The sequence below is a fragment of the Mercenaria mercenaria genome, chromosome 2 (assembly GCF_021730395.1).
Source record: "Mercenaria mercenaria strain notata chromosome 2, MADL_Memer_1, whole genome shotgun sequence".
NCBI classification, from domain to species: domain Eukaryota; kingdom Metazoa; phylum Mollusca; class Bivalvia; order Venerida; family Veneridae; genus Mercenaria; species Mercenaria mercenaria.
Genome location: NC_069362.1, coordinates 106,651,601 through 106,671,163, shown reverse-complemented (window position 1 = coordinate 106,671,163; position 19,563 = coordinate 106,651,601). Strand labels below are relative to the sequence as shown.

Sequence of the window (19,563 nt, the reverse complement as noted above, 5' to 3'; positions counted from 1 at the left end):
ACATTGATGATGCAAAACGACAAAAACACTCTTTCTTCCATCTCAGATAGATACGCAAGAAATGCTGATTATCCCGAAGGGACAAAACAAACACCTACAACACAAGATGGTAACAGTAATACGAATATCGTGTTTACAGAACGCACCAGTACTGTTCCTTTTATAATTCCAAATGACACGAGCACTTCAGCTACAGTCAAAAGAGGTGATAACGACGCAGCGTCTTTAAAGATCCCAGATACTACTAATGCCATTTTTCAAAGTAAGACCACTTCCGCATCTACAGACGTTCCAAACGATTTTAGTGCTTCAGTTCACAATGACATGCTCACAGTATCTACTTCTGTTGCGCATGCCCATGACACTGACAATAAAAGCTCACCCATGACCAATTCGGAAGAAACCAGCACTATCAGCAAAAATACTTTTACCTTTGAATCTGGTAATATGAATCCGGCTTCTTCAGAAGTTAGTGCTACTACAGAAGATATAACAAGCACTGCAGATAGCAAGAGCAAAGTCAATACAGGTAAATATAATTCTGCATCAATTCCCCTTTCTACGGTGACTAACCACGTGTTCTCAACATACGGATCACACGGCAGAAGTGTTGTTAATAATACAGTTCTAGATGGCACAAGCGCTGACACTGGTACTACCATATCAAGTACTATAGAACTGGTAGACACTAAAACTACTACTGTGACTGATGCCACCAGTACAATACCTGCTGATATGCTAGATTGGGCTATTCTTAGCACAAGAGAAGATGTCACCGATACTACAGAATCTGCATCGTCAACTGCCAATTCCAATGTTACTGCAGATAGTGATCCCAAAGCAACTACCACTGAAGACACTGTTTCTTCTGTACATTCATATGACAGTAGCACTCTGTTTTCTAGCGCACCGATTAACTCTGACACTAGTACAAAATTTGTTTCAGTTGGAACAAACGATGTTGTCTCTACAGATGAAGATGCTAGCATCTCTCTGTCTGTTGCAAACAGAAGAGTGTCGTCGTCTGTCTATCCGGATGACAGCTCTAGTATACCTACTGCAATATCAAACGATGTCATCAGTGCGTCTACAGTCGCTAAAGATTTTAGCACAACTGCATCTACAACCGATCCAGATGGCAATGACAGTGTATTTACTATATCTTCAGATGACGGCGAAAATCTATTTAATATCATTTCAAATGAAAGTGAAATTTTCTCTACTTCTGCTCAAAGTACCAGACATATTATGTCTACTAATGAGAGCGCTGACTATCATATGCCAACAAATGACATCAATACTATTTCTACTTGGTCAGCAGGTGAGACCAGCACTAACTCCACTTTCTCAAAATTTGACACCAGTCCTGAAACTCATACGTCAACTAATAGAAACAGCAATCAGCAATCTGCGGTAATAGAAGACAACAAAACAGAACCACCTACGTCAGGAGATGGCATAAACATTCAATCAGTTTCGGAACCAAGTGGCATCAGTATTCAATCAACTATGCAGTCACCTACTTCAAAAGACGGCACAAGAACTCGAACCATTACAACATCACGTGGTACCAGCACAGAATTTTCGACGATGGCAACAATTGAACATAGAACAGAATCCACAACGTCAGTAGATAAAGTAACTACGCTTAAAAATGGCTTCAGCATTGAATCCACTATAGCAACAACGGTATTAACATACTCACCATCGCCTACAGATGACACCCGAACTGAATCCACTGTAACAGCTACTGAATCTAATAAGGAATCAGATGTTACCAACAGTAAATCAACTACAGCATCAAACGCAATTATCATTCAGCCTACTATTGCACCAGATAACTCCAACACTGCATCATCTACGACAGCAAATGATACCAGCAGTGAATTTTCTACTGCATCAGCTGGCACCAGTATTGAATCGACAAAGGCTTCAGCTAGCGGCAACACTCAGTTCTTAACAACATCAGATAGCAAGAGCACTCAATTCTTTTCTGCATCAGATAGCATAAACACTCTGTCCGATACGTCAAAATATCATATCGCTGGCATAAGCAGTAGATCCCTTTTAACGTCTAATGACATCGACACTGAATCTACCACGTCAGCAAGTGGTTCCATTAGTAAATCCACTATGCCGTCAGATGACATCAGCAGTAAATATCCAGCTTCCACAAGTGGCACTAGCATTGAATCTATCAATGTATCAGATGAGCTCAACATTGAACCAACTGTGACAACTGAACACAGTGACCAGTCATCTTCAACATTAGGTATTATGACCACTGAATCCCCAGATGACATAAGCAAGAGGTTTTTCATATCGCCAGATGCCACAAACACTAAATACTCTTCTGCATTAGATGGCATTACCACGCAATCCACTATAACAACAGATCAAATTAGCACTAAATCCACTAATCTACTAAATGACTTCAACACTGAATCAAGTATGATATCTGATTACATCATAACCAAATTAACTACTGCAACAAACGCTATCAGCACTCAGTCCACCACGTCAGATGACTCTACTATTCTATCACCTACTTCATCAAATGATAGAAGCAGTGAATATTCTGTTTTACCATCTAACATCAAAACTGAATCCCCTGAAACAGTTGCTGTCACGACTCAGTCCACTACGTCAAAAAATAACAAGAACATTCAAACCAATACTGCATTAGATAACATAACTGAATCCATAAAATCAACATATGACATCTCTGAATTAACTAAATCACCAGTTGACATGAGTAGTGGATCATCTATTGAATCAGGTGAAATCAACACTGTGTCTGCTGCGTCAAGAGATGGTTCCAGCAGCGAATTTACAATGGCACAAGACGTTATCAGCGGTACTAAATATCCAACGTCAAACGATGATTTAAACAATGACATCAGCGCCAAATCAACTATGGCAACAGCTAGCGTCAGGATCGAATCTATCGAGTCTCATACTATTACTACTGAATTCGCAATGTCAACAGATGTCACTAGCAATGAATCATTTGCATCATCAGATGGAACAAGCAATAAATACCATTCTGTATCAGGTGATATCAAAACTCAATCCACTATAATTGCAGATGACACCAGAACGGAATCCACTTATCCAACAGATTGTACCAGCACTGAAATCAATACGGTATCTGACTACAAGGGTACAGGATCAACTACTACAGCAAACAACTTTAGCAGCATTCAGACTACTGTTGAATCAAATGGCTCTTTCACTATGTCTCCTACTTTATCAAATGACACAAGCAAGGAATCTTCTACTGCATCGGCTAACAACAACACTGGATCTGTAATAGCAACAGATGGTACCAGTACGACATCAGATGGCAAGAGCCATAAATCATTTGCTGCCTTAAGCAGCATATCATCTATGGCGTCAGATGATATCAACACTGAATCGTCTATTGCATCAGTTGATTTCATCACTGAATTGATAACGGCACTAGATGGTACCAGAACTATTACAACATCAGATGGAAAGAACACGCGGTTCAAAATTCAATCAGATAGCATCCGCACTGACTCCCCTACGTCATCAAGTAACGTCAACTCTGACTTCACTGTGTCAGTCAATGATATCAGCACAGAAGCAACTTTGACATCAAGGGACATCAACACACAATCTACTAAGGCACCAGTAGACAGCTTTCTTTCCATGACGGCATCAAGCGACATTAGCACTGAATCTACTGTGTCATCAGGTGACACTAGTTCTGAATATAAAAAGTCGACAGAAAGTAGGCACACTATCTTGTCTACTTCAATAGATAGTATCAGTACTCAGTCCACGACGTCACCAGATGCAGTCAGTACTCCTTCACCTGGGACAACAGGGAGTGACAGCGAAACATTTTCATTGACAGATGACATAAACACTGAATCAAACGGCATTAGTATTAGAATAGATGGTACCAGCACTAAATCAACTGCGACAACAAAGGGAATCAGAACTGAATTCATTGCGATATCAGATGAAAATAATACTGAATTCAACACGGCATCAGCAGGGACCATCGCTGAAGTCTCAATGCCAAAAGATGTTTCCAGTAGTGAATCTACGAAGTCAGTTGACTCCACTTTGGCATATGATACCGTCAGCTCAGAACGCCCTACCCCAACACATGAAAACAGTTTTCAAATCACTACGGCAAAACATGTAAACAATATTGAATCCTCTACTGCATCCGATAGCACCGGCATTGGTTCGACTACGTCATCAGATAATAATAGCTCTCAATCTAATATGATAACAGATGACATCGTCACTAAATCAACAACGTCATCAGATGGATTCAGTACGGAATTTTCTACTTCAGAATATAGTAAAAGCAATACATTTTCCCCGATTGAAGATGCCATTAACACTGAATCCACACTGGGATCAGATAATACAAGTATAAAAATTACTATGAGTACAGACGTAATCAGTAATGACTTCACAACGTCAAAAGATGGCACAACTAGTACTGGACTTACCACCACAAAAGATGGTGCTAAACCTACCTTTCCTACGTCTATAGATGAAATAAGCGCTAGATTTCCTTTGTCAGCAGATGGCACCAACACTGATTTCCCTGTCTCAGCAGATAATGTAAGCACTAAATCCTCCGCATATGGCATTAGTACTTCTTTCTCTACGTCGATAGATGGCACAAGCACAGATTCAACTATGGAAACATACCTCAATAGCACCAAATCAACTACAACAGCAGACAGTGCTATATCTACGCCATCAGGTGACTATACGAGTGATTCCGTTCACATAAGCAATGAATTCACAACATCATTAGGTGATAACAGGAGTGATTCCACTTCGTCATTGGATGGAACTAGCACTGCATTTACATTGGCAACAAATGACATGAGCAATGAATACACAGTAGTAACAGATGGCATAAGAAATGAATACACTACTGCCTCAGCAGGTATCAAAACTCATTTCACTACGTTAACAGATAAAACCAGCGCTGAACCTACCACTACAACAAATGGTATCATCACCGAATTTACAACAGGAAAAGGAGGCAACGGTGTTGAATCGACAGCTACAACAAACGGCAACAGCATTGACTTTACCATAGCAACAAATGGTATTAACACTGAAATCACAATTGCGCCAGATGACACTAGTAACGGAGCCACTATTAAAATAGTTGGGACCAGTGCTGAGTTCACTACTGCAACAGAAGGGACCAGCGCTGAGTTCACTACTGCAACAGATGTCATCAACACGTTATCCAATATAGCCACAAATCACCCCGTGACTGAATCAACTAAAACGTCATATACTCCATTCACCACATCAGTAGATGCCACCAACACTGGATCAACTACTGTTTCAAATGGCACTGACTTCTCTATAGCAACAGGTGACACGAACACTAAATCAGCTACGGCAGATGGCACTAGCATTGAATTAACTGATGGTGACAGTAATAAATTCTCCATGGCAACCAGTTCTGAATCGATTGTAACTTCAGATGGCACTAGCACTATATCCAGTATAGAAATAGATGAAATCAGTACTGAATCGATTACGTCAAAAGACTTTAACAAAACCGAATTAACTCCGGTGAAATATGTTACCAGCACTGAATCTACTTTGTCATCAGATGAAATTACAGATGAATTCAATACTGCATCGTATGACAAAAGTATTAATTTTACTATTGTAACTGATGACATCACTAATCAATTCACTACTGCTTCAGATACTTCTGAATTCACTATGGCAACAGGTGACGTCAACAATGAGTTTACGATGGCAACATATGGTACCAGTTCTGCATCTCTCTTGGCAGCAGACGGGATCTTTTCAGAAAGGGATTACACCAACACTGGGATCACTACTGTACCAGACAGCACCAGTACAGAGTACATTGAAAAAACAAAAGGTATGAACACTGAATTCACTACTGCACCAAATGATAATACCACTGAATCCACGGTAGATAAAGATGACATCAGCACTGTATTCACTGCTTCATCAGCGGACATCAACCCCGAATTAGGCATGACAACAGAGGACATAAATACTGGATCCAATACCAACTATGCCTCAGATGGTATTAGCACTAAATCTACTACGTCACTAAAAGTCCTAAGCAGTAGATTCACCTCGTCACTAGATAACACCAACACTGAATATATTCCTGTATCTGATGACAACGCCACATATTTTTCATTTGTAACAGATGGCACCAGTACTGATTTCACGACAGCAACAGATGGACTAAGTGCTAAATCATCTGCGGCAAAAGATGGCATCAGTACTGAATCGAGTATTGGAACAGATGTTACAAAACTTGAATCAATTTTTACTTCAGTCGGCATCAAGTCTCAATCTTCTTCGGCAACATATGGCTACAGCACTGAGCGTTTGACGTCAGTTGATTTCAGCACTGAATTCATTTTGGAGACAGATGTCACCAGCACTAAATCAACGTCATCAACTAATGGCTCCAGTGCTGAATCCACTGTGGCATCAGATGATATTGGTACTAAATCCAATATGGGAAAAGGAGACTTAAGCACTAAATCAACAACGGCAATTGATCCGACCAACACTAAATTGACTACTGGGCTATTTGGATCAGACATCTCCAGCGCTGAATCCACCAAAATAACAAACGACACAAACAAAGCAAATACACCAACGGACGCTACAAGCATTAATCCCACTGTGGAGTCAGTCAGCATCAGCATTAATGCATCTTCGTCAACAGATGTCCCCAGCACAGAAGCCAATACGGCAAAAGATGACATCAACAGTGAATCTGAAGTGGCAACAAGTGGTATCAGTACTGAATATATTGCATCATCAATAACGAATCCAGTTGAAACAAATATTGTATCCTCGTCCATTACAGATGTTATTACCAATGTATTTTCGGCTTCAACAATAACAGCTCCAGATGAAACAAATATTGAATTTACTTCCGTTACAGATGACACTTTATATAACACATTTACAGATGTCAATTCCAATACATCACATATTCCTTCCATTTCAACTCCAGATGAAACAAATATCATATCTGATACCGTTACACATGGCACATTATCTAACTCAGTTACAGATGCTTATACCAATACATCGCCTGCTTCATCAATAACAACTCCAAGTGAAACAAGTATTGTTTCTACTACCGGTGCAGATGCCGTTAAGAATACATCACTTGCTGCGCTAGTAACGACTCCAGATGAAACAAGTATTATTCCTACTACCGTTACAGATGATACACTTTCTACCGCCGTTACAGATGCCAGTAAAAATATACAGCCTACGTCAGGAATAAGAACTACAGGCGAAACAAATATCGTATCTACTTTCGTTACAGAAGACACTGTATTTACCACCGTTGCAAGTGACAATAAGAATACATCGCTTGCTTCTCCAATAACGGCTCCAGATGAAACAAGTGTTGTTCTTACTACCGTTACTCATGGCACTTTATCTACCTCCGTTATAGATGCAAATAATTATACATCACCTTCTTCACCAATGACGAGTCCATATAAAACAAATATCGTATCTGCTACCGTTACAGATGGCACTTTGTCTACCACCGTTATTGACTCAGACAACAATACATTATCTACTTTATCTGTTAAGACCCAAGACAGAACAAGTGTCGTATCTTCTTCCGTTACAGATGGCACTTTATCTACTACCGTTACAGATGTCAATTTACCTTCTACTGCTTCACTAGGAGCCGTTCCTAGTGGAACAAATTTCAAATCAGATACGGTTACAGATGGCATCTTATCTTCCACCCTTAAAGATGCCACCAAAAGCACATCATCATTGCAATCCACAACGGTTCCAGCTGGAACAAGCAATGTATCAACTTCTGCTATTACAGATTATACAAAAAATGTTTCTACTGATCTCAAAGATATCAATGACAGCACTGTATCAATACCTTCAACTTTTGTTGGCTCAAGTATTCCCTTTACTTCCGGTACAGGTGTCACAAGCAATGTTTCAAATTCTGTTACAGATGACACCGACACTGTTCCTACAGGTGTTCAAACCGACAGTACCACAGCTTTGCCGGTTACAACAGATAATATTAGCACAAGTGCTATGGCCACAACCGCTACATATGTCACAAGCACTGTTTCCTCCATCGTTACAGATGGCGCAAATAATATTCCTACTAATGCTCCATTTATCACCGGTAGCACATCGGAAACGTCAACTAAATTAGCCACTAAAAGTAATAGTGTTATGTCCACTACCATTACAGGTCCCACAAGCAGTGTATCAAATTTTGTTACAGATGACAGAAAAACTATTTCAACCGATGTTCCAATTATCACCGACAGTGAATCAGCAATGCCAGTAACAATAGTTCATGTTGGCAAAAGTGTAACTACTACTACAGAAACCATAAACAATTTATCAACTTCTGTTTCAGATGACACTTTTTCTACTGACGTATCCCTTAACACCGCCAATACATCGTCTACGGCATCTAAAATAGTTCATGCCGGTTCGAGTGTTACGACTACTACATCTGACGAAAGCATTGTATCATATTCTTTTGCAGATGACGCAGACACTGTTCCTACTGATGTACCTACTATTACCGACAGTGAATCAACTACGCCGGCAACAACGGTAAATGTTGGTACAAGTTCTATGTCCACTACAGCGCCAGAAGACACAAGCATTGCATCATCTTACGTTACAGATGGTGCCAACAGGGTTTCAAATGATGTTTCAGTTATAAACTATAGTGTGTCAACTACGCCGGTTACAACATTTAATACTGGCAGTTATGTTATGTACACTAACGCTTCAGATGTCAAAAATATTGTTTCAAGTTCTGTTACAAATGGCGGCGACTCTGCTCCTGCTGATATCTCAGTTATCACCGAACGTGAACCAACTACGCCAGGTATAACAGTTCATGCTGGCACAAGTATTATGTCTACTACAACTACGGTTTCTACCGATACTCCAATTATCACAGACAGTGCCTCACCCACGTCGGTGACGACAGCTCAAGTTGATACAAGTGTTAAGTCCACTACAGCTACAGATGAAACAAGCAGTGTATCAACTTCTGATACAAATGAAGCAAACACTGTTCCTACTGATGTTCCAATTACCACCAACAATTCATCAATTACATCGAAAGCAACCGTTCGTGTAAGCAAAAGTGTAATTCCCACTACCACTGCAGATGTCAAAAGCACTGAAGCGTCCTCTGTTAGAGATGGTGCCAACACTATTCCTACTTCTGTTCCATTTGTCACCGGAAGTACACCAAAAACGTCATTTAAAACAACCTCTGGTAGTAAAAGTGCAATGTCCTCTACCGCTTCAGACGTCACAAGCATTGTTTCAAGTTCTATTACAAATGGCGCTAACTCTGCTTCTACGGACGTTTCAATTATCGCTGAAAGTGCATCAACTACGTTAGGTACTGATGCTACTGATGATGTCGATGTTTCCAACATTGTTACAGATGGCGGCGTCCCTGCTCCTACTGATGTCTCAATTTCCACCGAAAATACTTCAACTTCACCAGTTACGACATTATATATTGACACAAGTATTATGTCCACTACCGCTAAAGATACCACGAGCATTGTTTCAAATTCTATTACAGATGGAAGCGACTCTGCTTCTACTCATGTCTCAGTTATCACCGAAAGTTCATCAGCTACGCCGGTTACAGCATTTCATGTTGACACAAGCGCTATGTCCACTACCGCTACAGATACCACCAGCATTGTTTCAAATTCTATTACAGATGGAAGCGACTCTGCTCCTACTGATGTCTCAGTTGTCACCGAAAGTGCATCAGCTACGGTGGTTTCAGCATTTCTTATTAACACAAGCGCTATGTCCACTACCGCTACAGATACCACCAGCATTGTTTCAAGTTCTGTTACAGATGGAAGCGACTCTGCTCCTACTAGTGTCTCAGTTGTCACCGAAAGTACATCAACTATGCCGGTTACCACAGTTCATGTTGGTAGAAGTGCTATGTCCACTACCGCTAAGGAAGCCACAAACACGGTATTATCCTTTTCTACAGATGACTCCAACATTGTTCCTACTGATGCTACATTTATCACCGACAGTACATCGAAAACACCATCTAAGACTGTCCCTGTTAGTAAAAATGTTACGTCTACTATCGCTACTGATGTCACCAGCAGTGTTTCAATTTCTGATACAGATGGCACCAACACTGTTCCTACTGATGTAACAATTGTCACCGACAATACAACAACTACGCTGTCAGCAACAACTCGTATCGACACGGGTGTTACATCCACTACACAGATCGCAAGCATTGTATCAACATCTGTCACAGATGGCGCCCGCACTGTTCCTACTGATGCTCCAATTTTAACGGACAGTACATCGACTACTCTATCTACAGCATCACCTGCGGGTATTATCGTTACAGATATAACAAATAATGTATCAACATCTGTCACAGATGGCGCCGACACTGTTCCTACAGATGCTCCGGTCTTAACGGACAGTGCATTGACTACGCTATCTACATCATCACTTGCCGGCACTACAGCTACGGATAAGACAAACATTGTATCATCATCTGTCACAGATGGCACCGACACTGTTCCTACTGATGCTCCGATCTTAACGGACAATACATCAACTATGCTATCTACAGCATCACTTGCCGACACTACAGCTACAGATATGACAGACAATGTATCAACATCTGTCACAGATAGTGCCGACACTGTTCCTACTGATGCTCCGATCTTAACGGACAGTACATCAACTACGCTTTCTACAGCATCACTTGCCGGCACTACAGCTACAGATATGACAGACAATGTATCAACATCTGTCACAGATAGTGCCGACACTGTTCCTACTGATGCTCCGATCTTAACGGACAGTACATCAACTACGCTTTCTACAGCATCACTTGCCGGCACTACAGCTACAGATATGACAGACAAAGTATCAACATCTGTCACAGATAGTGCCGACACTGTTCCTACTGATTCTCCGATCTTAACGGACAGTACATCAACTACGCTATCTACAGCATCACTTCCCGGCACTACAGCTACAGATATGACAGACAATGTATCAACATCTGTCACAGATAGTGCCGACACTGTTCCTACTGATGCTCCGATCTTAACGAACAGTACACCAACTACGCTTTCTACAGCATCACTTGCCGGCACTACAGCTACAGATATGACAGACAATGTATCAACATCTGTCACAGATAGTGCCGACACTGTTCCTACTGATGCTCCGATCTTAACGGACAGTGCAACGGCTACGCTATCTACAGCATCACATGCCGGCACTACAGCTACAGATAGGACAAACATTGTATCAACATCTGTCACTGATAGTGCCGACACTGTTCCTACTGATGCTCCGATCTTAACGGACAGTGCACCGGCTACGCTATCTACAGCATCACCTGCCGGCACTACAGCTACAGATATGACAAACATTGTATCAACATCTGCCACTGATAGTGCGGACACTGTTCCTACTGATGCACCTATCTTAACGGACAGTGCATCGGCTACGCTAACTACGGCATCACCTGCCGGCACTACAGCTACAGATATGACAAACATTGTATCAACATCTGTCACAGATAGTGCCGCAACTGTTCCTACTGATGCTCCGATCTTATCGGACAGTACATTATCTACGCTACCTACAGCGACACCTGCCGACACTACAGCTATAGATATGACAAACATTGCATTAACATTTGTCACAGATGGCACCGACACTGTTCCTACTGATGCTCCAATCTTAAAGGACAGTACACCAACTACGCTATCTACAGCGACACCTGTCGGAACTACAGCTACAGATATGACAGACATTGTATCAACATCTGTCACAGATAGTGCCGACACTGTTCCTACTGATGCTCCAATCTCAACGGACAGTGCACCGGCTATGCTATCTACAGCATCACATGCCGGCACTACAGCTACAGATATGACAGACAATGTATCAACATCTGTCACAGATAGTGCCGACACTGTTCCTACTGATGCTCCGATCTTAACGGACAGTGCACCAGCTACGCTATCTACAGCATCACCTGCCGGCACTACAGCTACAGATATGACAAACATTGTATCAACATCTGTCACAGATAGTGCCGCCGCTGTTTCTACTGATGCTCCGATCTTAACGGATAGTGCACCAGCTACGCTATCTACAGCATCACCTGCCGGCACTACAGCTACAGATATGACAGACATTGTATCAACATCTGTCACAGATAGTGCCGACACTGTTACTACAGATGTTCCGATCTTAACGGACAGTACATCAACTACGCATTCTACAGCGACGCCTGCCGGAACTACAGCTGCAGATATGACAGACATTGTATCAACATCTGTCACAGATAGTGCCGACACTGTTCCTACTGATGCTCCGACCTCAACGGACAGTGCACCGGCTATGCTATCTACAGCATCACATGCCGGCACTACAGCTACAGATATGACAGAAAATGTATCAACATCTGTCACAGATAGTGCCGACACTGTTCCTACTGATGCTTCGATCTTAACGGACAGTGCACCAGCTACGCTATCTACAGCATCACCTGCCGGCACTACGGCTACAGATATGACAAACATTGTATCAACATTTGTCACAGATAGTGCTGCCGCTGTTTCTACTGATGCTCCGATCTTATCGGACAGTACATCATCTACGCTATCTACAGCGACACCTTCCGACACTACAGCTATATATATGACAAACATTGCATTAACATTTGTCACAGATGGCACCGACACTGTTTCTACTGATGCTCCAATCTTAACGGACAATACACCAACTACGCTATCTACAGCGACACTTGCCGGAACTACAGCTACAGATATGACAGACATTGTATCAACATCTGTCACAGATAGTGCCGACACTGTTACTACAGATGTTCCGATCTTAACGGACAGTACATCAACTACGCTTTCTACAGCGACATCTGCCGGAACTACAGCTGCAGATATGACAGACATTGTATCAACATCTGTCACAGATAGTGCCGACACTGTTACTACAGATGCTCCGATCTTAACGGACAGTACACCAACTACGCTATCTACAGCAACACCTGCCGGAACTACAGCTACAGATATGACAGACATTGTATCAACATCTGTCACAGATAGTGCCGACACTGTTCCTACTGATGCTTCGATCTTAACGGACAGTGCACCGGCTACGCTATCTACAGCATCACATGCCGGCACTACAGCTACAGATAGGACAAACATTGTATCAACATCTGTCACAGATAGTGCCGACACTGTTCCTACTGGTGCTCCGATCTTAACGGACAGTGCACTGGCCACGCTATCTACAGCATCACCTGCCGGCACTACAGCTACAGATATGACAAACATTGTATCAACATCTGTCACAGATAGTGCCGACACTGTTGCTACTGATGCTCCGATCTTAACGGACAGTGCATCGGCTACGCTAACTACAGCATCACCTGCCGGCACTACAGCTACAGATATGACAAACATTGTATCAACATCTGTCACAGATAGTGCCGCCACTGTTCCTACTGATGCTCCGATCTTATCGGACAGTACATCATCTACGCTATCTACAGCGACACCTGCCGACACTACAGCTATAGATATGACAAACATTGCATTAACATTTGTCACAGATGGCACCGACACTGTTTCTACTGATGCTCCAATCTTAACGGACAGTACACCAACTACGCTATCTACAGCGACACTTGCCGGAACTACAGCTACAGATATGACAGACATTGTATCAACATCTGTCACAGATAGTGCCGACACTGTTACTACAGATGCTCCGATCTTAACGGACAGTACACCAACTACGCTATCTACAGCGACACCTGCCGGAACTACAGCTACAGATATGACAGACATTGTATCAACATCTGTCACAGATAGTGCCGACACTGTTCCTACTGATGCTTCGATCTTAACGGACAGTGCACCGGCTACGCTATCTACAGCATCACATTCCGGCACTACAGCTACAGATAGAACAAACATTGTATCAACATCTGTCACATATAGTGCCGACACTGTTCCTACTGGTACTCCGATCTTAACGGACAGTGCACTGTCCACGCTATCTACAGCATCACCTGCCGGCACTACAGCTACAGATATGACAAACATTGTATCAACATGTGTTACAGATAGTGCCGACACTGTTGCTACAGATGCTCCGATCTTAACGGACAGTCATCGGCTACGCTAACTACAGCATCACCCCCGTCACTACAGCTACAGATATGACAACATTGTATCAACATCTGTCACATAGTGCCGCCACGTCACTGATGCTCCATCTTATGACAGTATACATTACGCTATCTACGAACACCTCGACATACAGCTATAGATATGACAACATGCATTACTTGTCACAGATGGCACCGACACTGTTCTATGATGTTCCGATCTTAACGGACAGTACACCAACTACGCTATCTATAGCGACACCTGCCGGAACTACAGCTACAGATATGACAGACATTGTATCAACATCTGTCACAGATAGTGCCGACACTGTTACTACAGATGTTCCGATCTTAACGGACAGTACATCAACTACGCTTTCTACAGCGACACCTGCCGGCACTACAGCTATAGATATGACAGACATTGTATCAACATCTGTCACAGATAGTGCTGACACTGTAACTACAGATGCTCCGATCTTAACGGACAGTACATCAACTGCGCTTTCTACAACATCACTTGCCGGCACTACAGCTACAGATATGACAGACATTGTATCAACATCTGTCACAGATAGTGCTGACACTGTAACTACAGATGCTCCGATCTTAACGGACAGTACATCAACTGCGCTTTCTACAACATCACTTGCCGGCACTACAGCTACAGATATGACAAACATTGTATCAACATCTGTCACAGATGGCACCGACACTGTTACTAAAGATGCTCCGATCTTAACAGACAGTACATCAACTACGCTTTCTACAGCATCACTTGCCGGCACTACAGCTTCAGATAGGACATATATTTTATCAACATCTGTCACAGATGGCACCGACACTGTTCCTACTGATGCTCCGACCTTAACAGACAGTACATCAACTTCGCTTTCTACAGCATCACTTGCCGGCACTACAGCTACAGATATGACAAACATTGTATCAACATCTGTCACAGATAGTGCCGACACTGTTCCTACTGATGCTCCGATCTTAACGGACAGTGACATCGCTACGCTATTACAGCATCACTTGCCGGCACACAGCTACAGATATACGAAACATTTTATAATCATCTGTCAAGTAGTGCCACGCATGTTCCTACTGATGCTCCGATCTTATACGGACAGTACATCGACTAGCTTCTACAGCATCACCTGCCGGCACAACAGCTACAGATAGGACAAACATTTTATCAACATCTGTCACTGGTGGCACCGTCACTGTTCCTACTGATGCTCCGATCTTAACGGACGGTACATCGGCTACGCTATCTACAGCATCACTTGCCGGCACTACAGCTACAGCTACAGATATAACAAACATTGTATCAACATCTGTCACAGATAGTGCGGACACTGTTCCTACTGATGCTCCGATCTTAACGGACAATACATCATCTACGCTATCTACAGCATCACTTGCCGGCACTACAGCTACAGATATGACAGACAATGTATCAACATCTGTCACAGATAGTGCCGACACTGTTCCTACTGATGCTCCGATCTTAACGGACAGTACATCAACTACACTATCTACAGCATCACTTGCCGGCACTACAGCTACAGATATGACAGACAATGTATCAACATCTGTCACAGATAGTGCCGACACTGTTCCTACTGATGCTCCGATCTTAACGGACTGTCCATCGGCTACGCTATCTACAGCATCACTTGCCGGCACTACAGCTACAGTTATAACAAACATTGTATCAACATCTGTCACAGATGGCACCGACACTGTTCCTACTGATGTTCCAATAATAACGGACAGTGCATCGGCTACGCTATCTACCACTGTTACAGATGTGAGAAACATTACATCAACTTTTGTTACAGCCGAGAACGACACTGTTCCCACTGGTGATCATTTTATCACCACTTCTACATTGTTTACGCCACGTGCAACCACTCTTGCCGGAACAAGCGTTGTGTCCTCTGCCGTAACTGATGTTCTATCAACTTCTGCTACAGATACCAACACTGTTCCTACTGATGTTTCTGTTATCACAGACAGTGCAAAAACAACGCCTTTTTCAACAGATCTTGTTAACGCAAGTGTTATGGCCACTACCGTTACAGTCACAAGCGATGTTACAAGGGATGTATCAATTCCAGACAGTACTGTCACCGTTTCTACCATTGTTCCTGAAAGCACCAGCAATACATTTACTACCACCACAGGTAAAACAGATAACATATCTCTAATGATATAGTTGAAAGTAGTGCTCTTTACAACTGCAGTAGTGCAAATGTGACCATTGTTTATATTTAATACAATGTATTTTAAATACAGCCTTTTTCATGTATACATGTATTCTGAGATCAGAGCAATCGATATTTTATTCTCCAAAAGTGATTTTCAGCCTAGTTCTATTTATACTTCTAGAGTGACACATCTTTTAACTTATATTTCAAGATTCCAATGAATGCAAGAACAACCCATGCGTTCCAAACTCCTACTGTATTGACGGTGCTACAAGCTATAGATGTGAATGTCTGCACGGCTTTACAATGATTGACGGCTTGTGTTTGGGTAGGAAAATAATAAGTATATGGTGTACGAAGTGAAGAGTAAATTTGGTATATTTCACTGTCGTATGAAATTTACCAAATTTAATCTGTCCTTTCTAGACAATGTAATATACTGTGTTATTGTGTATGATTGTTCACTCTTCTGTTAGTGGATGATGGAACTGACCAGTCCTGTACAAAATAACATTTACGACCTTGAACTCTTACTTAAAAGTGTAACATATTATTATCATCATACTCTTAAAATTTTAGACGTTGATGAATGTGATGATGATGTTTGCATGGAGGACGCCACGTGCATTAACACCGATGGCAGTTATACGTGCAAGTGTAATGAAGGTTTTCAACAAATACAGAACTTGTGTATAGGTATTTACATTGTATTGTTGTTGTTTTTTCTAGCCAATGCATCGAACTATTCTTTTAGTAAAGTATCTGTATAAAGTTTTCGAATGCTTATAACTATGGCTCCATGCTGTATACGTATATGTACGGTAATTCAATGTTTATCCTTATGGCAACTCCGATTTATACCTCTGGAACCGTGTGTTCTTCCAGGTGTCTATTTGGAAGCGTTTGGCAACATGTAAATCGTACTTATTTGTTGTATATAGTATAGTCCTATTTTATATGTGCAGCAGGTCTGTTGCTGTTTTATTCATATTGGTTACCAATTCTTACTGTGTCTAACAGATGTAGACGAATGTTCAGATGAGGAAACAATTTGTCCGGAAAACTCGGACTGTGTGAATACAAAGCCTGGTTTTGAATGCAAATGTCGAGATGGATATGCCAACATGAACAGTACATGTACAGGTAAGTAGAGTAGGCGTGGTTGGATAACACACATAAATGCACATGTCCTAATGGATACTCCAACCTGAATGGTTCATTAAAAGGTATCTTGGGTTAACATGGTGGAAGTGGGCGCAGTGGTCCTGTGGTAACACTGTTTGACTACGAAATCAGGGGTCATGAGTTCGAGTCCCTGCTCCTCCAACTAAAATTACTAACAATGGGATAAGAGTCCCGTGTATGGATATTTTACACCTGGAACACTAAAGAACCAGGGAAGCTTCTGGAAATGGGGCGTCTTTTACATCTTGCACTATCCTCCTACTAACACAGTGCACATAGCGCTATTACTGATATGTCAACATACATGTGACTGTGACGGGTTTCGTCAATGAGGACTGGTGCAAACATACAAAGGGTTACGTGAAATGTAAATATTTATTCATGATGTTGAAATGTCATAAAAAGTTAAAAAAACAATATTACAGTTGATAAATTCTGAATATGTTTCCACTTTTCTATGGTTTAAGACGTAAATGAATGTAACTCTGGCGATATTTGTCCACCGAACTCCGACTGCAGTAATACGGACGGGAGTTACGTATGTATCTGTTTCCATGGATACCGGCAGCTAGGGGAAAGATGCCTAGGTATTTACCATTTCAATACTTTTGCAATGTCTTGTTTGAAATATTCCGCAGGGACATATGGTTTTTTATGTGCTGAGTTTGTCTGTTGGTATAAATTTCTTTTCACTCACTCTTTGACTTAGTTTATAGTACTTTATTTTAGCTAGACTTTGATCAAGGCTTTGAGCATATTTGAATCACTCTCGAGACAGGCTCCTAGAAAACTGGTGTCAAATGAGAATGTTTAGTTCAGTGTGACCACAGTTAGGCTTAATCGACAGGCATGTTACCCCATATACCTCATGTACCTCTGCATTTGATATAGAAGTATCTATTCCGCTTCTCATAACCATCTGGTATTAAATAAAGCTGAATGTGGAGACCAGTCCCAAATTCCAAGCGTCTGATTGGTTGCTCAGAGCACAGTTTAAAATTTGACCAATGGCAAGGTAACTTTTTGAGACTGGTTTCCAAGCTAAGTATATGTCATCGATAATCCTATCTATTATAATTTCATTTTAGATATAGATGAATGTTCCACGGATGTGTGCGCCGCCAATGCTGTTTGCGAAAATACACCTGGGTCGTACAGTTGTCACTGTCACACTGGGTTTGTTATGCACGAGACAAGCGAGTGCATAGGTAAGCAAATTAGATAAAGCAGAAGCTAGATACTGAACATTATTCTGAAATGGCTTGAAACCATCAAACAAAAACGGGTTTGTTGGCGATAAAGACGTTCTATGTTTCAGTTAACAGTTGGTAAAAAAACCCCGCGTACATGCCTTACAGAGTAACAGGAATCTTCTTTAAAGTTATTGGACAAATTACATTTGTAATACAGTGGCTTGTTACAAGGTTTTAAACTGAGAAATTATGGTGTTTGTAAATATCGGTTAAAAGTACAATGTTCTCATAGAAAATTTTACAGCTAAGATGCTTTTTGAAATATATAACACATATTCTTCAAGTACATGTACTCTTGCAAGTTTGCAGTCATGTTTATTGACCTCTCAAATAGTTTTACAAAAAAATTCAGGAACGGTTTTCTCGCATACAAGAGGTTTGCAGTGGTTCCCTACTAACGGTTAAAACTATCAAATAGTTTCATCCAGGAACGGCATTTTCGCATACCACGTGGTCTCAGGATTTTGACGAACCTCTGATGTATGAGAATGAGATACGATGGCATACAGTCACTATACACTATCCAAAGGCTGAGTAAAGCCGAAAGTCAATTAAATAGTTCAGTGGCAATAATTCTGGCTTTCTGTCTCTATGACTACTTTGTTGCATTGGAAGTGGTTTAGCTAATGGACAGACA

General features: G+C 41.6%; 2 protein-coding genes across 2 annotated transcripts in view; both read left to right on the top strand.

Annotated features, from left to right (window-relative positions):
- The first annotated feature begins 9 nt into the window (after positions 1-9).
- LOC128549909 (serine-rich adhesin for platelets-like) lies at positions 10-18,112 on the top strand. Its single transcript, XM_053527667.1, has 7 exons — positions 10-14,208; positions 14,462-15,278; positions 15,406-16,464; positions 16,700-16,816; positions 17,068-17,184; positions 17,509-17,631; positions 18,099-18,112. The coding sequence occupies exons 1-7, from the start codon at positions 10-12 to the stop codon at positions 18,110-18,112; spliced, it is 16,446 nt and encodes a 5,481-aa protein (XP_053383642.1).
- Positions 18,113-18,764: 652 nt separating this feature from the next.
- Positions 18,765-19,563, top strand: part of LOC123562429 (polycystin-1-like) — a 62,846-nt gene continuing 62,047 nt past the window's right edge. Inside the window, exon 1 of the mRNA XM_053537439.1 lies at positions 18,765-18,881. Within this exon, the coding sequence (XP_053393414.1) occupies positions 18,857-18,881 (25 nt within the window). The 5' untranslated portion in view covers positions 18,765-18,856. The remainder of the gene's footprint in view (positions 18,882-19,563) is intronic.